Below are 26599 nucleotides of genomic sequence, written 5' to 3' on the forward strand. Positions count from 1 at the left end.
TATTTCTTTTCCTACTTGAGTCACAATTATTCCACGGGGACCTGGTCTTCCAGGGGCCCGCAAGTTCCCACACACAAAATCTGTCAATGTTTTTAACTGCAAGGCCCATTCAGGATTTATGGCCTGGAGACCTGAACCCCTGAGATTCTGACACCGTTTCTGATGTAAGGCCCTAGGGGATGTTTCTTGGCACTGCTTTTATTTACTTGACTTTCTGCTTGGTTGCATTCCTTCTTGCCAGAAGCCAGGTCGACAGAGACTCGCTGATCTATTTTCAGGGTCCAGACCTCTTGCTCCCTGTCCAGGTACTGCTGCCCATACGTGGGAACACTGGATCCCCATCTGGCTCCAGTCCAGCTCCCAGAGATGGTCTTCCAGCTGGTTCAGGTGACAGAGACTCTGGAGTTCCTGAGCAGAAAGACCAACAGGTTCTAGGTAGGATTGAGAATCTGCCTCTGAGGTAGGGGACAGGAGACCTGGCTCTGAACCCCAGCCCCACTGGGTGATCAGGGCCTCAATTTCCCCATACCTACAATATAGGTTATAAGCCCTACCCTGACTCCCTCACCAGACTGCTCTGTCTCTCGCTGAGACAGTACATGAGGAAATAACCTTAGAATGGCCAAAAGGGTGTAAAAATGGAACAAATGAAGAAGAGGAGAAAGAGGAAGGAGAAAAGTAGGAGGAACAGGAGAAGGGGGATCTCCGAACGGCAGTTCTAAGCACACTTTCAGTTACTTAAAGACGCCAAGCTCCCCCTGCCCCAGGGTCTTGGCACCTGTTTCCCCTTGCCTGGAATGTTCTTCCCGTCGCACCCCTCACTGACTCACCATGTAACCTTTTTTCTCAAAATTTGCGTCTTTCGAGAGACCTACCCTAATTACGCTATCTAAAGTAGCCCCCCCATTACTTTTTTCATTTCATTCTGTTTATCTCATTCATAGAATTGATCACAATCTAAAACTAGTTCATTGCCCGCCTTAGCTATTCGAATGTCTCTGTCCCACCTCCTGCTGTGTCCCCAGTGCGGTAGAATCAATGAATGAATGAAGGAGGTAGCTGATGTTCTGGAGGTGTGGACAGACTAGACGCCATGCACGTGTGCACATTCCCAAGGCAGTGGGTAGTAAAGCACCCTTGAGTTCCAAGGCTGTGACTGGGTCACAGGATCGGTGCTCGGGTCAGGAAGGACAGGATCACGGTAGAGTAGGTCGTGTCTAGAAGAACGCAGCTGGAGGGTGGCTGGACAGGGTGGTGGGCAGGCAGCAAAGATCCCAAGGTACTGACTTCTCGTTTTGCAAGCTGAAAAGCTGATTCAGTCTGATGTTGGATACACAGCATTCCCAACTAAGAAGAGGGGTACCAAATGGCTGTGGGGTCTAGAGTCTGCTGTCAGAGCTGGAGAGAAATTTAGGAGGTGGTAGATTGTAGTGGTTGAGCACTTGGGCTCTGGTGTTCTTTAAACTTGGGTTGGAATCTCTGAATTGTCATGTGTCTGGTGGATGAGCCTGGGTGTATTACTGATCTGAACTTCATTTCTCACACCTATAAAATGGGGATACTAATAGTTCCTATTTCATAGAGGTTAGATCTGAAAATATATGCCAAAGACTTAGCTCAGTGCTTGATGCATAGCAGGTGTTTAGTAAATTCTGGCTCTTATTACTACTATTATGCTGTCCAATCTATTTACAAAGGAAAATGGTGTAGCTCATATGGGGGTGGAGATGGGCTCAAAGTCCCTCACTGATTCAGTGGCAGAGTGGGGACTCACAACCAGGTCTATCACACCTGGCCCAAGGTGCCCTTCTTTCCCTGCCTCTGAAGCCCTTGGTGATGGCAGGAAGACTGGCCTTAGTCCTAGCAGTTTCCCTTCCTAGGTCAAAGTCATCTTTGCTTCAGAGGCTCTTGCTTCCCCAGGGGTGCTCCTACCCTAGATATAAAAATCTACTGAGTCTTCCTGAGAGGGAGCCTGGATCAAGGTATCCCCACAGGGGCTGGCAAGTGGCCCCTAAATAGGACCTCTCACCCAGAGCCTTAGCCTAACTCCAACCCACTCTCTAATTCCTGAAGCAAAGACCACATGGGAATGGTTCCATTGGTTCATTCTCATCAGAATCATTATCTGTTTATAAAGAAGAAACACAACATTTTAGTTAATTTTAGTCCCCACGATGCCTGGGAGCTATAGCAACCAATCCTATAAAAATATGCATCTGTCCAGATGGCAAAACACTTATCTGAGGAGTCTGCCAGCAGCCAGTATTGAACAGCCAACGCAGGGCATCAGCTCTTGGCTTTTGGATCAGGCAGAGGCCTTGGGGATCATCTAGAGTAGAGTTCCTTTCCTGGATTCCTGACTAGTGCCTTTGGGAGCCTGAAGAAAGCCTTGGGCCTTCTCTGCAGAAGAATGCACAGCCACTCAAACTTTTACGATCAATTTTTATAGGGTTGAGGGTCTCTGGAAGACCAGTGTTGGGCACTATTCCAGTCTGGAACCCTATTAAAAGACAACCTCCTCGTTGCGTGAGTGCCAGCTTTGCCTTGGCCACTCTTCTCAACACTTAGAGCATCACAGCGAACATGACATGTGAAGCCCCTGCTCTCACGGATCGTTTGTCTGGTGGGGGAGACAAATAGTTTCTGATCATGGCAAGTGCTGGGAGGGAAAAAAGAGTGTAAACTGGTGAACCATGCCTGTGAGAGAAGCAAGGAGACTAATTCCAGTTGGGTGGTCACGGGGGGCCGAGGGGCTCTTTTAGGAGATGACATTGTAACAACAGAGACCTGACGGATGAGGAAACTCCAGGCACAGGAAATTCAGATCAACAGCTGTCCCTGGCAGAGGTAAGTGCAAGGGCAAAGAACCAGAGGTAGGAACAACATGGGGGTCATTGAGGAACCGAAAGACTGGTGTCCCAGAGTAGAGTGAGCATAGAGGACAGGATGGCGAGAGAGGCAGAGACCATATCGTGTAGAAGCTTATGAGAGTGTTCTCAGTCTTCTCTTTCCATGTTATTCAAACCAAATCCATGCTTCAAGAGCCACCTGTTCCAGGAAGCCTTCTCCACCTGCCCCAACGGAGGAATCCCTCCACTCTGAACTCTGGGATAAACCTCAGAGTCTGTACCACTCGTGTGAGTGGGTGTATGCCTAAGGCATGCCCTCTCAGCAACAGCCAGAGCTCCTTGAGGACAAATACCAGGTATTAATTCCTGGATCTCTCAAAGTCCTAGAAACGCACTCATAAATATATTCATCATATATATGATGATATATATATTCATCATATATATATGATTGATATATTCATCAATATTCTCATAAATGTTCAACCAAGACCCGTTGTACCAAGAAGTTCATGTAGCATAAGAGTGAGCCAAGTTGAAATGTGGACTCAGCCTGCCCATACCACTTTAAGCCAGGTGATCTTGGGCAAGTGACTTAGTCCCCCTGAGCCTCTGTTTCTTTATTAGTAAAATGGGGATCATAACAAAATCTAAGTTAAGGGGTTGCTGGTGAAGATTATTAAGTGTGAATAAACCTTGGCTATTGTTACTTCTATGATTATTATCACTATCATCAATCACCTTATCTACTCTATACTGATGACAGATTCCCTGGCTAGAAAGCTCATCTCTTATGTGTTATTAGTGGTGCAACTTGAGTCAGAGTTGTTATTTTTAGATCATATCCCAAATCATCAATGATGATGCCACCAGAGGCGGCTTCTCTTGTCTGTACAGAGGCGAGTCCCGGCTTTGCCTTTGTCACAGATACAACCCCCTTGAATTTCTTTGCCCTCCTCAGTATTGCCTAATGTTCGGGAGGGCTCTTGTAAAGATCCCTGGTCGCAAAGTCAGGACATCTGGGCCTGGCTCTGCCCCTGGGGGCCTTTGGGTAATCCCTGGCCCCTTCCAGGCCTCAGTTCCCCTCTGAACAACGAGGAGGTTGTTCCTGGTGATTCCTGTGGACCCTTCCAGCCCTGGCACTCCATGAGTCTGTGTAGGCAGCAGTCCCAGAACCCACGAGGCAGGCAGAGTTGGGGAGTCTGGTCAGGACAGCAAGGAGAGAAAGAAAAATCTGGAAGACATAGCCGGCTTTGGCTATGGGGAGGCAGGGGAGGGGGGGAAGGAGGAGACAGAGGAGGAGGAGGAGGAGGGACTGAGGGGTGGAGGGGAGACAGACCCAGCCCAGAGCTCCTAGTGGTTTCCTGTTGCCCGGCTCTAAACCCTCCACATTCCTGCAGACCTTCACACAGCCCAGAGCACTCTGCCTGCTGCCCGCCTGCCTGCCACTGAGGTATGCACGACCCCCACCCGGCCTTCCCCTTCTCCAGTGCCCAGCCCCTACACCCTAGTTCACTCCTGCACTTTGTGTACAGAAAGAGAAGCTGAGCTGGGAGTTCTCTGGGTCAGGGACGGGGCGCGCATCTCCTTTGGGCTCCATCACCGCTGCCGCGAAGGGCAGGAGCCGCGGACTGGCTGCCTGTTGCTTTTCAGGTGGTATAACTTTGTCTCCCTTTTAGGTTTGCAGAAAATAATCTCATTGTGTCTTTGGGGGAGTGTTTTCTGTGTGTGTGTGTGTTTGGCTCTCTGGTTTCAGAGGCTGCCTGCCTATCCTCTTTGCTCCCTTCACAAATGTGGCAGCCTCCTTTCCTGGGAATCTGATCTGGTCACAGCTGCACAGGGACAGAGGGCGGCCAGAGTCTGCCCTGCTCCCCCTTCCAGAAGATACTTCCTAGACTGGGTTCTTGGTCGGGAGTTCTGTTCTCCAAAAGGGACTTTGCATGAATGATAAATTGATCTCTGGAGGGCAAATGGGGGGGGTCTCCACCTTTAATCAGCACTCTGGGAAGGTTCCTGTTTCCCTGGAATTCTCCCCCAGTGACCCCTCCCCCCCAACCCACACACTATGAAATAGCACCGTCAGATAGTCACTCCTGGGTTAGGCATTGTTCCCATCTGGGGCTGCCCCAGGGTATAAACACAGGAACTCACTGGCAGTGGCCCTTAGTGTAGGTAGATCTGAAGACCCCAGGCATCTGATATCCAACCAAGACACCTGGGTCCTTTGGGAGGCTGGGTGTGGCGGAGGATGTGCCAAGAAGGGGAGAAGGGGGAAGGCAAGAGAGAGTCCCAGGGCATCTCTCTCACACCACCTTATTTGAAAAGCCCAAACTCTACATGGGACTGGTGTCTAGGCTTTTAGGATGTTAAGTCCTCTTTGGACGCCCTCCTTCCCATCTCTACTGTCTTTACCTTCACTGGCTCCATTGGCTGGGTGATGAGGGGACTTCCTGGGGTCTGAGACACATCAAGGATAAAGGGGGCACTAAGATGAAGCATGTCTTCAAGGAAGCCCAGCCTGCCCAAAAGAGAACAGAGAGGCACACATTTTCCTCCAGAAAGGACAGCATTCTATGCAGAACACATGGAGAAAATGTTTCCACCAGCAATTCTCTAGGGTTACATTTCTATCTCCTCCAAAGGCTGATGGTAGAAGTGCTGAGAAGCAATTAAGAAGTAGGTTGGCAGACTTAAAGAGCACATTCTATGTGTTATCTTAGGTAAGTGAGTCCTCTGGACTTCGTTTCCCTATCTGTAAAGTAAGAAGACTGGACTTGGTCTTCTGGGTGCCTGACGTCATCTGAAACTTTCTAGGGAAGTTCTCTTAAACTGGAATCCATGGACTGGCCTTTGAATGGGCTTCAAGCATCTGCAAGCCACTTAAAATGATATGTACAGTAGTGTGTGTGTGTGTGTGTGTGTGTGTATGAGACAGAGAGAGAGAACGAGAACAAGGGGTATTCACAGCCTTTAGTCTTAACATATATTCAAATGGATGCACTACCCCCAGATAGCCAGAGGGCATGACGACGTGGGAGATGGAGTGTGGGTGGGACTGGAAGCAGATGTATATTTGCAGGAGGATAAACAATTTTGAAACAGAGTGGTTGGGGGAAGAGAGGGTTAACTCAGAGTGCTCAGCTGCCACATCGACAAAGCCTGAAGGCGGCGGAATTGCCGAGGGAGAGAGGAGGGGGGAAGGGGTGCCTGGAGAAGGAATCAACTTTTGAAACTTTCTCCAAGTCCCACCCACAGAAAGGCTCTTCTTTGCCGTGACTCATTCTGGGAGGAATGTGAGTTGCCACGGTAACCTTTTTTTCAGGGTCTCTGCCTGCTGGCTGGGAGGGGACACTGAAAGACTCAGAACGTCAGGGTCAGGCTCGTCAGGCTCCGTCTGAATGTCCCCTCCTTCACTCAATCCCCAGACACCAGGACAGCAAACTCTAGGTCCTGCCCTGCTGATCTCCCAGGATCCCAGGGCAGTTGTGGGGCTGTGATAAGCCTCCCTGACTTGGGTGTTTGAAGAGTTTTTGTTCCGCTGCTTTCCCCGGGGTGCCGTTTGACCTTGAACTAATCGGGTTCTCCCTTCTGAGCCCCAGTTTCTTCCTTGATTAAAGAACAATAACAACCATCACCTCCAAGGGCTATCCTGTGGAAGAAATGGGCTGACACACAGGAAGCAATTGGTGAACTGTGGTCCTCCCACCTAATGCAATGGGTTTTTAGAACTGATAAATTTATGGCGTCCAGAGACTTAATGAAACCATTTCCAGCTTTTTTTGGCCCGGGAGCCCCATCATCTTGGGTTTGTATATGACTTCTCTTTACTAAAAGTGCCGACAGGCACAATTTAAACAAAATATTGTTTAAATCCATTTTGATTTGGGCACCTTCATATTTCCCAAGAGTGTTGTACCCCCCAGTGTGAAAAGAGCATTGGCCAAGGCTATGGTAGAGGTGAGTCTTAACTCACAGTGAGTGACTTTAGGTAAGACCCTTCCCCTGTCTGGGTCTTAGTTTCCTAATCTGTTAAATGGGGCAGTTAGATGGTCTCCCGGGGCCCTTCCAGCTCTGAAAGGGCCTGCAAACCTAAATCCCAGAGGTTGCCTTCATGAGAAGGAGTAACTGGACTTTTAACACCCCCGTTTGCCTACTTGAAAAAGAAACAAGAGAGGAGGGGCTCCGGCATCTTGGTTTGCATAATAGTCCTGCTAAAACCTTTATCCCTCCGCGGAGACTTGTCAACCAATAGCATGGCTGGGGTTTGCTATTTACAAGAGCAGCTTTCCTTGATGAAAATAAGCTATAAATAGGAAAGGATGATGGTGGAAAGGCAAGCGCTCAGGATGTGAGGTAAATAGGAGAATATGTGGCTTTTGAGATTATTTACGTAGGTGTGCGGAGATAAACAGGGGCAGACACGAACCCATGAGGATGCAGGTTCTAAGCACCGCTTTTACCAACAGGCCCCCACTGGCACAGCTAAAAATAAGTGCCTCCACACGTGAGCCAAGACAGAAGGCCATACTCTCACATACCTCTCCCTGAACCGTATGCTGGCTCACAACACAGCACAGACAAGTCCCAGGTGTGCACCTCGATGCACATACAAACTCTGACCCTTCCCTCCACAGGCCGAAACAGACAGATGCTGAGCCAGGTGGACACACAAAGACACACAGACACAGCTTCACATGGTCTTCAGGGCCACACGTAACTTATACACAGACACACTGTCCGTTACACACACACACACACACAACTACCATTTGCAGCCGCACACTGCTGTGCGTAGCCACACGTAACTACAGATGATGATGACAAGGAGGTAGACATGTCACACACATACAGTACCAAACCGCTGGCTGTACTTCACAGATAGAGACACTGAGGATCAGAGAGGGAAGATAACTCATTCAAGGTCACACAGCCAACTGATGTCTGAGCCTAACTTTCAGATGTTCAGAAATATCCAAATGTTCGCTTTTTGTCTTTTTCTTTTTCTTTTTCTCTTTCTTTTTCTTTCTTTCTCTCTCTCTCTTTCTTTCTTTCTTTCTTCCTTCTTTTTTTGTTTTCATCTGATCACTTTGGTTTCATGTTTGTACAGGCAACAAGCCCTGCGGATGATAAGTGAGGAGCAGTACTTTCTCTCTCTCCTTTGCTGGCCAGCAATGGCCTATCCCAGGCCTCATTAGGGAATTATGCCATCAGGACGGCACAATGTGGCTAATAGGTGGCTGTTCATTTGCTTCTTGCTGGCTCCCTCCCTATCCTGTCTTTAAAGGAGGTAAGAGAGGGCTGGAGCTGAGCTTTTGGCCAACCCTGGGGATTAACGAAGCCACCTCTTCTCTACAGCAGACGGTCTGGATCCTATCCCCAACCCTGAACTCGGGGATGGCTGGGCTGAGCAGAGCCAGAGGCAGCAAGCAGTGACTTGGCAGAATCCTTCAGAAAAACAGCCTCCTGTTATCCAGGAGGGAGAGATGGCTTAGGTAGGAAATTAGTTCTGCCCCCATTCTCAAGACATAGAGCTCGGTGTCTGTAGAAAAAATATGGATGGAGATACCAACTGTGTCCAGAACTGGGTTCTTTCAGAAACTGGTTATTAGCCTATCTTATCCGGGGATCCCTCTGGGTCATCCTACATTAGTCATGGCATGAGGATCCCAGACTGATCAGATGAAATAAGAAACGAAACAAGGTAAACATTTGGAGGTTTCTGAACATCTGGAAGTTTCGCTTTGATACCCGCCTGCTGTGGGACACTTAAGTGAGCTACTTTTCCTCTCTGAGCCTCAATTCCTTTTGTCTCTCAAATCAGAAGCATGGCAGAGAGGTTTCGTATGGCTTGGCAATGCCAATCCATAGGCACTGGCTGCTAGAAGAACCCTGTTCAAGATTTAGACGCCACTCCGCACTTTAGGGGAAAAAGATCCTGTGCTTGATTAGTAATGTCTGCCACATGCACTGGAGGAGCATGTGGAGACATATTCACCATGTATTTACTATCCTAGGGATGTGACAGTCTGAGCTCTCATCCCCTCCATTTGTGGTCACCCCATTTGCAGCAGTGGCCCCTAGAGGGAGCCAAGGAGGAAAGCCTGAAGCTCCACCCGGGGCCTCTCCTAACCACGATGAAACAGTGAAACGTGGCATCTTAGATGCCTTTATGGAATCTTGGGCTGATCCCAGTCCCAGACTCTGGGGCTGCTTCAGAGCTGCCCCAGAACCTCTTCACTTCTGGGCTTGAGCTTGAGTTTCCCTTAGATTCTTCTCTTCCAGCAAGAAATATTAAAATTGGAAGCCGAGTCCAGGGACAGGCTGGGAGGGGTGATACTCTGAAAGGTTTCTGCCTGAGCTGACTTAGAAAGCCAGAGCCATAGAAACCGTAGGGACCACACTGCCCCAGGGTTTGCAAACTGTGTTTATAGGAGAACCCAGAGATGCTCCAACATGTCTAAGGGGTGTCCGAGTGTGTAGGACCTTCAGCCCCCTTCTCAGCATCACTTTTGCCTGCTTTTGTTTTTTTTTAATTTCACGCTGATTCACTGAACAGATAAACACCTTCATGTTTCAACAAATGCCAAAGGCCTTTAGCTGCTTCAAATATTGGACTTTGCAGAAGACCTCATTGAAAGAAAGGGCTTATGTAATTTTGAGCACCACTGATCTAAAACAACCTCCTCATTGTGCACATGAGCAGGGCCAGGTGTGGTCCAGGGAGTGAAGGAGCCTTCCCTAAGTTTGCACGGTGAGCTGGGAACAATGCTGCCAAGACCGCAGTCCCAGGACTCCCGACTTCTGTGTCACGAGACCACCTCTGAGTGGCTGTGCTCTCTCCCTGGTGTGAGTGCCAGGTCTCCGGCCTGGCCCGGCTCTCCTTCCAAGTCCCAGCTCTCTGGCGGGCCTGGCTCACAGAGGGGGTTCCTTTATTAGCCTCCAGACTTGTTTTTCTCTCTTTAGGCTTGTTTACCGGGAATGTGTGTTTTTGGAACCCTTGTTTCCAAGCCAAACAGTGGGAGAGAGATGCTTGGTTTGCGTCAGCAGGCCAACGAAGGGGCCGGCCTGGGGCCCAGGCTTCGTCACTGTGTTCTCTGGAGGCTGGGATAGTGTCCCCTTGACCAAGAGGAGCAATGCTTCCTTTGTTCCACCCCGACACCCTTTCTCCCTAGGCCACAGGCAAAAAGCTGGGGTTCTTCCCCTGGATTCTTGAGGGGGGGATAGATATTCTGGGATCCTTGGGTGTTCTTGCAAACAACACTGCTTACTTCTATTCTCTCATATAAATCACCCGTGAGCCTCTCAAGGTAGGTGTGTTATTTCCGTTTTACCGATGGAGAAACGAATTGAGGCCCAGAGAGGGAAAGTTACTTTCCGAAGGTCACACAGTTGCTAAGCAGCAGATTTGAATCTACGCTCTGTCTCCAGAGCCCATGAGTTTACCTTTCTGTTCTGCCGCTTCTATAAAAGTGTGTAATCACCCCGATATGGTAGCCATAAGCTGCATGTGGCTACTTAAATTTAAAGTAATTACAATGAAATATAATTAAAAATTCAGTTCGTCCACACCAGTGGTATTTCAAGGGTTTGCCAGCCATAGCTACCACGTTGGACGCTGCAGGTAGAGAATATTTGCATCATTTCCAGAAGGTTCTCTTAGACTGCCCTGCTCCATAAACCTCTTTCTCTTCAAATCAGATTTGATGATTACAGCTCAAATTCTGTGCTTCATGTTCTTAAGAGCCTACGATTCCAAGGCCCACAGTCTAAGGTTCCATGATTCTGAGATGTCCCCCCTGTGCTGACATTCAAGGGGCTTTTCAGTGTCCAGGGAGAGCCCAAAGGAGGCCCTTTATATTTTGAGGGAGATGAACTGGGGGGGCTGGCTGTACTTTTCCACTTTTCCATCCCCGGAGTCTTTCTAAAGAGAGGAGTGACCTCAGCTTCAGGTCCTGCTGGCAGCCACGGGCGGGTTTTCAGCCATCTCCAGAGCAAATAAAGGCAAAAAGGAAGGGACTCGATGTACGGAACAGGGGGAGGAGGCGGCGGTGGGGTGGGAGTGAGCAGTGTCTGCATTTGGTGACCACCAAGCCAAGGGAAACACGCCTCCTGTTCCTCCCCTGGCCCAGGCTACTTTCCTTCCCTGCAACTCAGACCAGTTCACAGCCCAACTGGGCTCCATTCAGGTGAGCACCTGGGAGGTAGCAGCTGCCAAGGGAAACTGTGAGAGGAAGAGCCCGCCAGGGGTGGAGCGGGGCCGCCTGGGTCCTCACCCAGCCCTGCTGCTCACTCCCTGGGGGTCTGGGAAGATGTCTTCCCCTCTCTGGGCCTCACCTTCTCACCTGTACTACGGGGCAGGAAGACATGCCTTGAGCCCCCAGCGGGATGCTGGATTGTGAAAACACTTTGAAAAGGATAGACATCTGCATCACCGCGGGCTAAAGAGATACAAAGGAGCGAGTCTTCATTCGATACCAGTCATTTCTACAGGGCTGTTTATATTTTCACTGGGCGGACTGGATCTAGGTTTGGTTGGCAGAGGATGTGTTCTGAATGCTGGGGTTCAGAACTCTGTGTTCTGACCTCACTGGGGTTACTGTTGCACCCCATCAACTCTGCGGGATGGACGGCTGGCCCCTTTGCCAGACCTGTTTCCGAGAGCCTCGGGGATCTTATGCACGTGTAGAAAGTGTGGCCATGCAGGAAGAATAGTCCAGACATCCCCCTTCCCTCTCAGCCCATCATCTGGAGGCATAGGGTTCTGGGACTGGTGATGTAGCCCTGGGCACTGGGCAGGAGCCCAAATTTTGGAAATTCACGCTTTCTCTAAGATTTTGGGTCATTTTCTTAACACTGTCACTTTCTGCATTTCTCCCCCACTCCCCCACCAGACATAATCCCTAAATAGGCCCAACCCAACTCCACAAGAAGGTAGTTTGCCTGGGGAGTTTGACTTGGAAAAGGCCTGAATGTTGCACGATTTCCTCCTCTCAACCGCAGGCTCATCAAGAAAGTGGGACTGTAAGCCCTCCCGTGCCATGTCTGCCCGTGTGTCACAGCACAGGCTCCAAGGGGAACAGTGCATATGTGAGCCCTTTAGACGCTAAACGCACTACAAGATTTAGAACTGTTTTTTGGTTCTGGCTGCAAAACCAGCTTCAGGAAGGGTGATTGTGCCACTAGGAGAGAAGTGCAGGAAGGTAGAGAGGCAGGACAGACCAAAGAGCTGACCAACAGACCTTTCCCTGGTCAAGGAGGGGAAGGAACATGGTTCCTCTGCTCACATGAGGGACAGACTGGAGATACTGGCCTTCCTGGCTTTTCAATCGGAAGCTCATTACATTCCCAGTCCTGGCTGGGGTAGTTCTCCGATGACATGACTTCTCTGTCACTGGAGCCCAGACAACACCTTTTTTTTTTTTTCCTTCTAGTTCCCAGTCTCACTTTGACCCTTTAACTTCAAACAGCCTCAGACAAGTCCTTCACTGATGTTTCTCTCTTGCTCCATTCATAAAATGGGGGGTTGTCTTGCTTGTATCTTTCAAATGGGAAAGCAAACAGGGAGATTTTTCCACTTGTAGGTCTGGGGAGGGCCAGGGAGGGGGGGGGCGGTGGTAGGGAAACAAGCATACAACTGTGTGGGGCAGGAACATTCTAAAAATTTCCTGGAAAGGGAAGACTGGACTCGTCTGGGGGTTGGAGCCAGGGTGAAGCAATGCCAAGCTCCCAGGTTGATGCCTCTAAATTTCTATTACTTTTATTTCATACACATGCCGTGAAATAAGAGGTGAGGTTTTAGGTCGATTTTAATACAATAAAGGGTCATTATGAATCTGCTCTTCCTCTGCCTGTTTCTACCGTCCCAATACCATAGTCCAAGTGAAGACGGGTTATACCACAGGTGAGGACACATGCCAAGACCAGCGTGTGCCTGTGACATTTTAAGGGCATTTTAAGAACCCAGCCTACAACCTCAAAGCTTACCTGGTCTGACCCTCACAACTAATGGAAGGGGAAGCAAGGTCTGGAGAGGACCAGTGATCTTAACCAATAACCAAGGTCGTTTTGAGGCTGATCAGGATCCCCTGGCATTGAATTCCAAGCTGCGTGTTTGTTTTTTTCCATGATGCCAGGGTGCCTCCAAGATGCTGGGCCAGTTGAGAAGTCTTGGAAAGAACTAGGAATGACGAGCCCAATATAGAAATTTGTGGGGACAAAAGAGGGAAGACACGGCCGCTGCCCACCTTGACTAAACGCTACTTGGAGGCAGAAGGAGAATTCTTGTTTTTGCGTAGCCACAGGAGGGGGAACAGAGTAGACCAGAAGTTGGAGGGAGGCAAGTTTGGATCCATATAAGGAAGAACTTTCTAAAGCCATCTGGGAATAGAAGTCCATCTAGTTAGAACAAGAAATAAAACGTGCCCACCACAGTTCCTTTGTGAGGGATGGCATTTTGGCAATGAATCATCAGAGAAGATTCTGCCTCCAAATCCCTTGCAGTCATGGGATTTTTGGAGCCAAGGGTTTAGCATCCAGAGGATGAGGTCTTACCAGCGACCAGGGCAGGAGAAGGTTCTAGATCTCAGCTAACATCCTTCAGCTGTGAGGGGGAAAGAAGAGAAAACATGAACATAAGTGAGCATTTGGATAGTTTCCCTGGGGGATCCAGAGAAGTGCTGTCCCTTCTGGGTAGAATGGAGACAGATGTGGCTGTCCACTGGTCACACTCCAAGACTATTGCTCTTTGTTTCATTTACTTAATGTTTATTTATTTTTGAGAGGGAGAGAGAGAGAGCATGATGACTGAGCCATCCAGGCACCCCTCTTTCTTTTAGAATGTAGATCTCATTGTCTCAAAGTGGCAGGAGGTCTCTGCCTATTAACTTCCCCCCTTCTTTCGGAGGGTAGAAAAGAGGAGGAAAAGGAGGAGGAGGAGGGTTTGGAGGATGGGGAAAAAAGAATTCCATAACATCGGGGATTAAGGGTCCTTGAAGATGATCTGGTTCAGTATTGCCCAAACTTGACTAGTTAGCCAACCACCTTTGGCGAGCCACTTTTTTAAACCTTAAATAAATGGGGGCGCCTGGGTGGCTCAGTCGTTGAGCATCCAACTTCAGCTCAGGTCATGATCTCACACTCCATGAGTTCAAGCCCTGTGTCGGGCTCTGTGCTGACACCTCAGAGCCTGGAGCCCGCTTCAGATTCTGTGTCTCCCTCTCTCTCTGACCCTCCCCTGCTCATGCTCCGTCTCTCTCTCTCTGTCTCAAAAATAAATAAAAACATGAAAAAAATTTTTAAAACTTAAATAAATGTATGGGGAAAAAAGACTTTATATCTTTACCGTAAGCGGAAAAATCTTTTGTCTTTTGTCATAAATGGAAGGAAACTATAAAAAAAAAAACCACAAAGAAGACAAAACAACTCTGTTGAATTCCAGCTGGATATAGTTTCCTGTGGAGGCTCTGAGCCGGAGGCCTGCTCTCTGTTAAAAAGGAGCGGGGAGCCTGGGTGGCTCAGTCAGTTAAGCGCGTCTGACTCATGATTTCAGCTCAGGTCATGATCTCATGGTTTGTGCGTTCAAGCCCCACGTCGCAGTGGAGTCTGGTTGGAATTCTCTCTCTCTTCCTCTCTGCCCCTCCCCTACTCATTTTCTCTCTCTCTCTCTCTCTCTCTTTCAAAATAAATAAATAAACTTAAAGAAAAAGGAAGAGAGGAGTGCTAGACAGGTATCGAAGACACCTTAGCAGCAAACTGAGACTTTCTCCTCATACAGTCGGAACTGGAAGAGAATGGAATAAAAGCGATTTCCTCTGGCACCTTCCATTATCCCTTTGCATGCACCACCTAAATTTTATCTCAGATATCACAGGAATTCAGCTCAGAAGGGGCTGTCTGTCAAGAAGCCTCCCACTCACTCAATTCTCCATCTCCGTCCCCTTGCAGGGTTCCCAGCATCATGAGGGCCTGGATCTTCTTCCTCCTTTGCCTGGCCGGGAGGGCCTTGGCAGCTCCTGTAAGTACTCAAAGAGCATATCCGCTCGGTCTCCCTCCATCAGAGTCACCGACTCTACCGGCCCTGGATACTTGGAGGGGCGAGGGCTTCCCTATCTCATTTTGTGCCTTAGTAAAAAAAAAAAAAAAAAAAGATTTTTCTTACGCTAATAAGCTCAGGAGAAAAATTGAGATGAGGACCCCTGGGTGGAGAGTCCAGGGAAGAGAGATTTCCATGTAAGGAGAAGGTGAACCTTTAGCACCCACAGAGAGAGGGCTGGTTAGTTTTCAAGTCAGTGAGGACTATTTGGTTGCAAGCAACAGGCTCCGGTCTCACCACATTAGGAGGGGGAAGAATATCTACAGGGATAGATTATGAACTCTAAGGCCTTGGGGAGGGCTGGAGAAGGACAGGTCCAGGATCTGGGAGGTGAGAACAGTCTCGGAGATGCTGCCATTTGAATGGATCTGCTCCAAAGGTTTCACTTCTTGAGAAAACGTGCCAAGACGATCTAAAAAAAATTCAAGGAGAACCAATCCAGTTGAGCTTGGGTCCTGGGCCTGCTTCTTGGCCAGGGGTCGTGTAGAGCACCCTGACCGACAGACCGTCCCTGCAAGACTTAGACTTGCACGCAGAGGGCCAGCAATGGTCATTCAAAGCTAATCCGGAAGCCATTACCAGAAGAGAGGGGAAGAAGGGTGCGGCAGACAAACAGTTTCTTGCAACCTAGGGTTCCCTCGGCCTGTCTCCACTAGGAGGTGTGAGTGACGGTGGACTCTGGCAGGTAGATTTTGGCAAAAGATCTGGCAGGGTTAGCTGTTGCTAAGGAGCCCCAACCAGCCAGGCACCTCAGAGTTGTCTGCTACCTTGCTTCTTCCTACTCCAAATTGACATGGCAAGAATAACAAATTCATGATAAGAACATCATACTTGTGGAAAAGATAATGACATCTGTTAAAATTCGCGGTGTTCATGCCCCCGTAGGTCTCAGTTTTCCAATCTATGAGATGAAGGGAGTCGGTCTTTATCAGTGGTTTCCAGATTCATAGGAGTTCGAAGCAATGAAAGTGCTTTTCCAAGCTGAATCTTATTGGGAGAGACACCCCAGATATAAAATATATAAAGGGGGGTGCTCCAGCGTTCCACAGGGCCCCTGTGTTTGGCTTCCCTTTTGCCATCATCACCCTACCCATGGCAGTCCCTGAGGCACAGCCTTTGGGATCTCCAGGGAGCTGCTCTCCCAGCTCCCCAGGCTGGGGGCACTTCAGAGGCAAAGCTGGCCCTGACCTTTCTGCACCCCATTTTCTCTTCCCAACAGCAACAGGAAGCCCTGCCCGATGAGACGGAGGTGGTAGAGGAAACCGTGGCTGAGGTGGCAGAGGTAGGTGGGTAGGGTCCCCAGATGTCCACATCCATTCCCTGGAGAAACCAGGGTGCTGGGAGTCTCGATCCTGGAACGGGACATTTGCCCCTTCCCGTGTGCACGCATAGCACCGAGGTGAATGCCGTGTATCCCCCAATCCTGACGCGTTCCTGAATGTTCCTCGTTCAGTGAAACCCTGGACGTGGGAGCTGTGAGTTTGAAATTTTTTCTTTCTGAGCTGTGGGGCGATTTTTCTTAGGTGATCACCCACAGTCTCCCCATACGTTAAACACGAAGGGGAGCTGCTGTGGCACGGCTGGTGGGGATAGTGGGCTCGGTACTCCTCCTGCCCTAACACCCCTCGGGGCCTCTGAGGCACCTCGGTGGGCCTGTAGGAGTCTGTCTTAATTCTGACTCTGGCCTCTGTGCTCTCTGTGTGCCCTGGGCCTGGCACACCTTTCCGGCTCATCTCTCCTCTCGTGGGACCTGAAGCACCCGAGCAAGTCCCCTCCAGTCTTTACCTCTGCGGGTAGGGGCCATTGGACTCACTCTTGTCCCCCCACCCCCAGGGACCTGTGGGAGCCAACCCCGTGCAGGTGGAAGTGGGAGAATTTGACGAAGGTGCCGAGGAAGCCGAACAGGAGGTGGTGGCTGAAAGTAGGTCCCTTTCTCGTGTCTTGTCACATCCAGGCTTTGCACTCCACTGCTTGAGCCTGGGGCGTGGGGACAGCCTCCGTGAGGTTCCTTCCCAAGGAAATTCAGGGTGAGGTCCTCCCCCCGGGGGGGGGGGGAGGTGGCTGTGGAGGAGGAACAGTGTTGACTCAAAGGTTGGGAATATTCTCTGGAATCTGGGAATGATCTGTTTATAGCCAGGCTGTGGGTCTCAGCAAAGGATGTTCCCAAGCTAGAAATGGCCTTCTCCCCTCACAGCTGTCTGCCCTGATTCCAAAGTTGGGCTTCACATTCCCACTGAGGCCGCAGGTCACATGTGGTCCCCGAGCTCCTCGATGACCTCTGTCTCAGCCCCTGTCCCACACGGGCACAGACCTCCAGGAGCTTTTATACTCCTTAGCTTATGTGAAAATTGTTTCACACAGCCGTGAGGAAATAAGGCCTGGAAACCTGACAAAGCTCATATAATGCTACCCTTGGAGTTCGTGCCAGAAGGACCGAACTGTCCTAGGGCCATCGGCTCCGGCACACCGTGCTGGCATCTCCGACCCAAGGGGTTAACAGCGTGGACTTGGGAGGCAGACCCACGTAGGCTTGCCTTTAAACTTGCCAACTCCCTCTGCGAGTGCCCTCTGACAGCCTTAGCTCCGTTGAGCCCGCTTCCTCACCTCTAACCGAGGGATGACAAAGATAGCGGACCCTCGCCCCACGGCTGTTGGAGGATTATGAGATAAAGCGCAAGGGCACTTGGCCCACCGCCTGGCAGGGCAGGCATCCAATAAAGAATGACTAAAATACCCCACATCAAGCACCAGGAGGAAATGGCTAGATTGAGCTGTCATCCTGAGGGCACAGAATTTTTGTCGGAGCAGAGGGGCATCTAATGGGTCTGTTCCTTCCCTCCTCCAGGCCCACCCTCATCCGGTGTTTACCAGACACAGCTGGGCTCTATTGTTCACTGTGGGCCTCAAGGCTCTTCTCCCTTTTCCTTTACAGCCACTCAAGTCTGTTTTGCTTGGCCTCACAGCTCCCTGGCTCCATGACAACAGCTGATTTTCCATCCTTCTAGAAAGTTTATTTTATAATCCAAAAACGTCTCACTATCACTGAGGAACAGAGCTGAGAACACAATGGTTGCTTCAATCCTCAAGGGAGTCATATGGTATCCAGGGCTCCTGGGTCCCAGATGAAGCCTGCAGGCCCCCAAAATGTGCCCGACCCTGACCTCACACTGAATCTCTAATCCCCAGACTGAGCCAATTTCTCCCATAAATGCCAATTGCTGGGCTCAGCAGAAGAGAAAGGAGGACTCGGAGCTGCTCAAAGCCCAGAGTGGGGGCCCCAGGAGAGGAATTCTGCCCCGGGATCAGTCTGGTTGGGTTCGGGTGGACCGGGTGGTGCTAACTACATGCCCTTGTACTCTACCAGACCCCTGCCAGAACCACCACTGCAAACATGGCAAAGTGTGTGAGCTGGATGAGAACAACACCCCCATGTGCGTGTGCCAGGACCCTACCAGCTGCCCTGCCCCCATTGGCGAGTTTGAGAAGGTAAGGGCCGGGGGTTGGGGGATTGGGCCTTCGCAAATGTGGAGTGGCTGCCCAGAACACTGGTGGCCTGGTGACTCTGTGGGGCAGTTCCAGTCTCAGAAGTCCCCACACTGGTCACAGCAGGAAAGTGGAGGTAAGGCTCTGTCCGTCACCATGTGTCTCCAGCAACCGATAAGGATTTATTCGGCACCGTCAGGTTCCTAGCTCTGTACCAGATCCAGAAGGGAACATATCAAGAACATCAGACACTGAGATAGGGACTTCAGTGCTTGGGAGCAGCCTAGCAAAGCATCCAGAAATGTGGGTTCTGGGGTCAGACTGAAGGTTGACTTCAAACCCCATCTCCACCCATGTCAACTGTGAGATCTTAGCTAGATGTCGAACCTTTCCAAGTCTCAGCTTTGTCATCTCTGACATAGGGATAGAGATTGTCTTTATTTCATAGGGTGGTTGTGGATATTTGTTAGGTAGTGCTTTGTACTTAGTACCCAATATATGCTATTTAAAAAAAGCTTTCAAACCCATCCATTCTGCCTCTAATAGGACTCATTCACTCAACCAACCATCCATCGATCCAACCGTGTAATTATTTATTGAGTGCCCACTCATGACAACCAATGTGCTAGTGATGACCTAGCTCAGGACAGCATATTTGGTACCGGCATTGTTCCCACAACCTCCCATCTGGCTTCTCCATCAGTAGTCTCTCCCCAATACAACTTATCCTCTGGGCTCCAAATTTTAGCATCGTTGTCAGGTTTTTCCTCCTCCTCACCCCTTTACTCCCATCCCACTGGTCACCAGTGCCCATCAACTCTCCCTCTGCGGTGATCTATAAGCCATAGTGAGTATGTACAGGAGGTTCCACACAAGGCTCCCTGCCTCCTAACACAGATACTTCCTGCCACAGTCCTCGTTCACCCCGCAGGATCTCTGCTTGGCCACCCCCACGTGCAGAGAGAGATTCACTAGGAGGACTCACGTGACCCAATGTACAGTTGTGCTCACAGCTAAGACTTATTACAGTGACATATTAAAGATACACAGTAAATCACGCGGGAACAAGATGTAGGGAGAGCCTGGAGGAATCCAGGCCCAGGCTTGCTTGCTTTCTCCACTCGCATGAGGGGTCTCACAAAATGCACTCTTTCCCCAGCTACAAAGATGCAGCCACGTGTGAACAATGTTTCTGCTCAAGGAAACCCATTAGAGACTCGGCACTCAAAGTTTTCATTGAGCGCTAGTCACGTAGGCACACTCTGCCTAGCACGTACCCGAATTCCAGACTTCCAGAAGGAAAGCAGATGTTCAGCACAAACCGTATTGTTTGTACAAGCAGCCTAGGCACAGTGAGGCACCCTCATCATCTGTGGAAAGTTTTATAGCAGGTGCAGGGAATTGTTTATCGGCCAAGTTCCCAGATGCCAGCCAAGGGCCAACATCACAAGCGGGCCTTGCTAAGCATGACTGTCCCAGGCTTTCTGCATTAACTTTTTTCTGTACTCTGCCTGTTCACCACCCCCCATCTTTCATTCCTCCTTTCCACATCTGCCAGGCTTGTTTCCCATATCTCTGCCTGATTCAATTGTACCTCCACTCAGAGGCCAACAGTGGCTCTCACCATGGGCTCGTCATCGGCCCGGGAGCCCACAGAGTGGGTTCTTGTTGCAGTCCCAGCACTAACCCACCGCCGGACCTTGGGCTGATCACATTCCTTGCTTGGCCCCTCGTGTCCCCATCTCTGAAATGGGCAAGGATGGTGGGGCCAGTGAAGGGCTTTGGGAATCAGGGCGTGGTCCTCTGTGCTCTATGCTTTGCAGGTGTGCAGCAATGACAACAAGACCTTCGACTCTTCCTGCCACTTCTTTGCCACCAAGTGCACCCTGGAGGGCACCAAGAAGGGCCACAAACTCCACCTGGACTACATTGGGCCTTGCAAATGTGAGTCTGTCCTTGGCTTCTTCCAGCGCCTCATCTGGGGAGAGAGCATTGAGCTGGCGCTGATGCGGGCTCTGCACCCCTGTGCTTCGTGACATTGGGCGAGTCTCTTTCCCTCTCTGAGCCTCAGGATTGCCATTCACTACTTTTTAGATGTTTATTCATTTATTTAGAGAGAGGACACATGTGCACACACACAAGTAGGGGAGGGGGAAACACGGAGAGAGAGAATCCCAAACAGCTCTGTGCTGAGGTAGGGCCAAGGCCCCGAACCATGAGATCATGACGTGAGCCGAAGTCAAGAGTCGGATGTTGAACCTACTGAGCCACCCAGGCGCCCCAGGATTGCCATTTATAAAATGGGATGATTGTCTAGGAGTAGCTGTCTCTCGGCTCTGCATTCGGGACACCTCCCAGGAAGGACTGAGCAGTTGTGGAGGTCAGGGAGGGTTTTTGGATCCTTCCACTAGCATCCAAGACAACCCTTCCTTTTCTCTACTGATGAGGATGTTCTTCTACAGGGCTAACCCAAATCTTTAGTGCTTCAATATGGCAAGGCAAAAATGATGTTCTCTCTGGGCCTATAAAGTGTTTTTAAAACACAGTAAAACCTTGGTTTGCGAGCATAATTCATTCTGGTGCCATGCTTGTAATCCAAAGCACTTGTATATCAAAGCGAATTTCCCCGTAAGAAATCATGGAACCTCAGATGATTCGTTCCACATCCCAAAAATATTCATATAAAGTGATTACAATACTGTAATATAATACAAAATAACAAAGAACATATAAAATCTAAAGAAAAATAAACAAATTAACCTGCACTTACCTTTGAAAACCTTCGTGGCCGGTGTGAGGAAGAGAAGAGAGAGGAGGGTTATTGTGTAGGGCGACTTTCACTATCACTAACGGAATCACTGCTCTCTATTGGCTCAGTGGAATCTTCTTCTGCATGGGGGCCATTGTATACACTCGCAGGGATGTTGACTACAGTACAGTATTAATAAACTCTTGTCATAGACTGTATCGAATGTAACTGGCAACAAGGCAGCCGAGGAGAGGGTCTCGATCTGCAGGCAGCCTGACTCAGGATGAAGCAGAGCATTCCTAAGCTCACTCGTGTATGGAACAGCGGAGGGCTGTCCATAGGTGCTTTGAAGGGACAAAAAACACACTAGTGCCAGTTGGGGGCACCTTCCAACCTTCTGAAAAATCACTGATTTCTGCCAAACATTGTGGCCTGAGACCCAGCATCTGTGCGTGGGAGACGATCACCCACAATCCTACAGTGAGAGAGAGAGAGAGAGAGAGAGACAGAGAAGACCCATTGGCCCAGTTGCGATCACGTGATGTTCAGCAACACATACTACTCATATTGCAAGACGTCACTCACTTGTCAAGTTAAACTATATCAGAAATGTTTGCTCATCTATGGAACACTCGCAGAACAAGTCGCTTGCAATCCAAGGTTTCACTGTATTTGAACTTGAATGCTTTAAAATATGAGGCATGCCAGTCAGTTTCCTTCAGGCCCCATTACTCAGCGTTGCCCTATCCTTGGCCTTTTCACTCCATCACATTCCTGTCTGCCCACTTAAGACCTACGATTAACCACTTTCCTCTAGAAACCTGGGAGTCAGGTGTTGGGGGAAGGGATGCCAGGATACTGTCTAGCTTCTTGTTAGTGATTCCAGGTGTAGATCCCACTGGCCCAGGTGCCTCTTTCAGCATTGGCAGTCTCCTTATCACTTCAGACACCCAAGGCCACATCCTCCTCCAAGACAGCACCCATGTGGTGTCTCTGGTACATTCTGGCACCAGATGGCACTGGGGAGAGCCACTCACCTGCTTCGTGAAGGTGTGCAGGGTTCAGAAAGGTGGAGGAGAAAACCAGGTTCTCCCGTGGTCAGCCCCATGCTCCCAGTTATGGGGCTCAGGAGGCTGGGGAGGAATGCTGATAGGAGTCCTTGGGCAGTGAGACTGAGGAGTGGGCCAAGAGGCCTTTTACCAAAGTGGTTCTTTCTGTCCTCTGGGGTGTGTGGCTCATTTGCTACAAATCCTAGTGTGTCCACCACAGATGTTCCCTTCCACTCCCCAGCTGGTGGTGGAGAAGGTAGTTGTCCTAACCACAGAGGGGACTTTCCCTGGACTCAGGATGAGGGAAGGACAGACCTCTAAGCCCCAGGGCAACCACATGCCAGGGATGGTGGATGAGGTTCTGATAACGTGGCCTTGAGCAAGCCCCTCCCCCCCCTCCCCGCCCCATGCTGACCTTTGATAAGTCCAATAAGAGGGTAGACTTGGTCTGACATTCTGGGATTCTAAATTCCAAAGATCAGGATGGAATCGTCATGAAGAATGTTCTGGTGGGTAAGTGTTACTGACCTCCCCACCAAAGCTAAGCTGGGCCTATGGATAATGTTATTCAACCTCCCAGCTCAAACACCTCCCAAAGGTTGGTATCACCAGCGTGGGACCCGGACCTCTGCTTTCAGAGCCCCATCACCCAGAAAAGTGCAGGAGTCACTGGAGTGAACCATTGCCCTCAGCAGACTAGATCAGGCCCAGGGAAGAGCAGACGTGGCTCAGTGGAACCTTCTTCCCCCACACAATCTCCTTTGCTCACTGTGGTGTGAGAAACAGTCCCAGAAAGGCTGAGCCACTGTGCCCAGGTCATCGATTGAGATGGCTGTAGGAGGAGTCCCTGGGTGAGAAGAGTGGCCCAGCCAGCATGTTGGCCCTCAGGCAGGGAGAGTCGGGGTCTGTGCTGACCACTCTCGTGTTTTGGACCCTAGACATCCCCCCCTGCCTGGACTCCGAGCTGACCGAATTCCCCCTGCGCATGCGGGACTGGCTCAAGAACGTCCTGGTCACTCTGTACGAAAGGGACGAGGACAACAACCTTCTGACCGAGAAGCAGAAGCTGCGAGTAAGTGCTCTCTTCCCAGCCTGTCCCAGGGCCCTTGCCTGGCACTGAGCGAGGTGGCTCCTGGCCCCGGGCTGGCTGAGATCCAGTCCCATCCCTAGAACTAGGCCCCCACGTGTAAACCTACACCGCGGCGCTGACGAGTGCCCTTATTCTGGGCGCTGGGACGCTGGCTTCTTGCTGCCTTTGGAGGCTGATAATACACGTTCACGTCTTAAAGCCCGAGAAGCCCTGTAATAGAGAGACCTGCTCACTTTGGCCCAGTGTTAAACAAAAGGAACACAAACGCCCAGTTGCTTTTTCCTTCTGATCTGTGGATCTTTAACGTTACTGGACATATCAAGCACTTGGAGTACCGATAACGTGCAGATTCCCGAGCCCCATCTCGGGCCCACAGAATCAGTGTCTCTGTGAATCCGGGCCCAGGAAGCTGCATTTTCACACAGTCCCCAGGTGCGTTTGGTGGGACAGCTCTAGGCAGATAGACCGCTTTGAGATCACCCCAGGCCTCCGCTTTTGTGGGTGAGATGCTGGTACCCATCTATGCCACTGCCTTCCCTCATTTCGAACCTTGGCCTGGGTTGGTCTCTTCCGGCTCCGGCCTACTGTCGGAAGAGGAGGGGCCCTCCCTGGCCTGGACGGTCTCCCCTGGACCTTTTGTCACACAGCATCTGCTCTCACAGGTGAAGAAGATCCATGAGAACGAGAAGCGCCTGGAGGCTGGAGACCACCCCGTGGAGCTGCTGGCCCGGGACTTCGAGAAGAACTACAACATGTACATCTTCCCCGTGCACTGGCAGTTTGGCCAGCTGGACCAGCACCCCATTGATGGGTAAGGCCTCAGGCCCTCAGGGTCACAGGGCGCCACTCTGGCTGGAGTGCAGAGGTGCTGGAGGACGCAGAGTCGTGGGTCAGGGCTGGGAGGTGCACTGGGTATGGCCAGAAAACTCTGCAGACTGCTGCGTGCAGTCCTGGAGTCCCACAGTTTGTGTAGGGGCCGAGCAGGAAGGAAGCCATAATACACGTTCATGCCAGAAGAAGTAGAAGTCAGCTGGAATTGAAAAATCCCTCCTCACCCCTGTGCGCACCGGTCTTGGGTATCCACTTGTTGAGGGAGAGTGAGCTGGAAAGGAGCTCAGACTCCGTGGGGTAGTGGGGCGGAGGTGGGCTGGCCTGTGTGCTCACAGTCCTTCAGCAAAAGACCTGAGACCCAGCAGCCCCGGGAGGGCAAACTGAACCTGGGACTTCTTAAAAAAAACTCCACAGAACAAATCCCATCCACACCGCAAGCCCTTGTTGAATTGCTCTTCCCTGTCGTCCAGATGGGTTTTGACGTGCCGTGCAACCACACGGCAGAACAGGCACGCAGCTGTCCGTGACCCAACACTCACTGAGCAACTATTATGTGCTCAGCCCTGTTCAGGCAGGGGTTTAACCGTGATCAGAGCTGATGTGGTCCTTGCCCCCATGAAGCTCACGCTCTGGGTGACAACCTGCTTCTCACAATCGAAGGACAACAGTAAAAAGGACCCCAGAAGGTGTAAGTGGGTGGCCGGCTGCACGTGAGGCCGGATAGTGGTTGTCACGACCCTCACCACAGCTTTGTGGCCTCCTCTTGCTGTGTGTTCTCGGGGGAGCCCGGAATGGAAGGCCACCTCGTTCGCATGCCTGGGGGGAGGACACCGGGCCCAGGGATGGTCCTCTCTGGGACGCTCACCCCTCGTCTGTGCCTGGAGCCCACCCACCCTGGCCACAGTCCCCAAGTGGGGGGGGTCTCCTGAGCTCTGGGAACCTCCTTGCTGCTTCTCTCCCAGGCTTTTTCCATGGCTGGGATTCAACTGAGTCACTCACTGTGGAGGGGAAAGGGGAAGTCAGGGGGGACATCTGAAGCTCAGACTGAGCCGCTGGATCCCACCACAATGAAAGCACCGGGAGAGAGGCTTCCGGATGGGGCCGCAGGACTGTACGTCTGGGAAAGTGCTCCAGCCTGGGCCAGGGGGTCCGTGCCCCCGCTCTTCTTGTCCCAGAGCTGCATGGTGACCTTGCCTGAGTTCCTGCCCCTCTTTGGGCCTCAGTTTTCCCACCGATATACAACAGAAGGGGAGAGGATGTTCCTTCCAGTTGAAACATTGTGTGATTCCTTCCATGAGTTGGGTGGCGTGAGGGAGTCTGGGGGTTAGAGAGAAAATTGGGGTCACGGTGCGGCCCCTTGGGGAAGAGTGTTTTGCGGACAACTGGTTGAGGGCTCTGGAGAATAAGGAAAAAATTCATATGTGTGCTCTGGAGGCCAGGCCGTCTGGAGGAAAGGGAATGGACAGCGGGAGAGAAGCCAGGAGGCCTCCCTCTCGCACGTTACCAGGTACAGAAAGTGAAAGCTCTTGTGGAGGTCAGAGTCCTTCTGACCGTCCTGCCAATCCCAGCCCCGTCCCACTTCTCCCCAGAAGGCAGCACCGTCACCATTTAGTGTGTTCCTTTTTAGACTTTTTTCTGGGCATTTGTCGCTATAGACATGTGTGTCCCTGGAAACACGCACGGTTGTTTCATATCAGATTTTCATCTACCAATAGCAGAAGATTTTCACTTTAAGTGTTTGCGCCCCAATCCTCAGCCAATAAGGAAACAAATGCACCAAGAGGCCCTTGTTATGAACCCATGGGATCTCAGAACCGGAAGGGCCCTTAGCCGTTACGGTCAACTCTCCCCCCTTTGATGGAGGGGAAACCGAGGCTCAGAGCAAGGCATTGCCTGCTCTCAGTCCCACAGCAGGTCAGCGGCAGAGCGAGGGGGTAGACCAGGATGCTGGCTTCCTGCTCCGCTCGCACACCCCTTCCTTCGGCCCTGTGGGGCAGCCTCGCTCTCCTGTCTCTCCTGGAGCGTGGGGCTTTCCGACACCTCAGGCCCTCCCCGTCTCCTGCCCACAGGTACCTGTCCCACACGGAGCTGGCCCCACTGCGCGCACCCCTCATCCCCATGGAGCACTGCACCACCCGCTTTTTTGAGACCTGCGACCTGGACAATGACAAGTACATCGCCCTGGATGAGTGGGCCGGCTGCTTCGGCATCAAGGAGCGTGAGTGTCTGAGCAAAGGGGCCCCATCCTCTCCCCACCTCCCCTCTGCTCTCTGTCATCTGCGGGTCCATCCTCTCTACCCAGCTCTGCTCTCTGGGCCTAGTTAACTCCTGTCTGCTCTCCCTGTCTGGGCGGGCCTTGCTCTCTCAGGTGGCTTCTTGTCCATCTGGCCGTCTTTATCATTCCTTTCCTCAAGCGTAGCACTCAGTCTGTGCCTAGCCCTATTTTGGGAACTGGCA

The 26599-nt window shown here is 51.0% G+C and overlaps 1 protein-coding gene and 1 long non-coding RNA gene across 2 annotated transcripts in view; one reads left to right on the top strand and one right to left on the bottom strand.

Annotated features, from left to right (window-relative positions):
- Window positions 1-22588, bottom strand: LOC125934528 (uncharacterized). Its single transcript, XR_007461447.1, has 4 exons — window positions 22210-22588; window positions 13401-13449; window positions 5262-5367; window positions 1-408 (listed from the first exon to the last, which is right to left on the bottom strand). It is a non-coding gene; the product is annotated as an uncharacterized LOC125934528 (long non-coding RNA).
- Window positions 4196-26599, top strand: part of SPARC (secreted protein acidic and cysteine rich) — a 23817-nt gene continuing 1413 nt past the window's right edge. The window contains exons 1-9 of the mRNA XM_049647959.1: window positions 4196-4302; window positions 14793-14862; window positions 16160-16222; window positions 16774-16861; window positions 18305-18426; window positions 20247-20367; window positions 23160-23293; window positions 23974-24122; window positions 26212-26360. Of these exons, the coding sequence (XP_049503916.1) occupies window positions 14806-14862; window positions 16160-16222; window positions 16774-16861; window positions 18305-18426; window positions 20247-20367; window positions 23160-23293; window positions 23974-24122; window positions 26212-26360 (883 nt within the window). The 5' untranslated portion in view covers window positions 4196-4302; window positions 14793-14805. The remainder of the gene's footprint in view (window positions 4303-14792; window positions 14863-16159; window positions 16223-16773; window positions 16862-18304; window positions 18427-20246; window positions 20368-23159; window positions 23294-23973; window positions 24123-26211; window positions 26361-26599) is intronic.

The sequence above is a fragment of the Panthera uncia genome (assembly GCF_023721935.1).
Source record: "Panthera uncia isolate 11264 chromosome A1 unlocalized genomic scaffold, Puncia_PCG_1.0 HiC_scaffold_17, whole genome shotgun sequence".
NCBI lineage: Eukaryota > Metazoa > Chordata > Mammalia > Carnivora > Felidae > Panthera > Panthera uncia.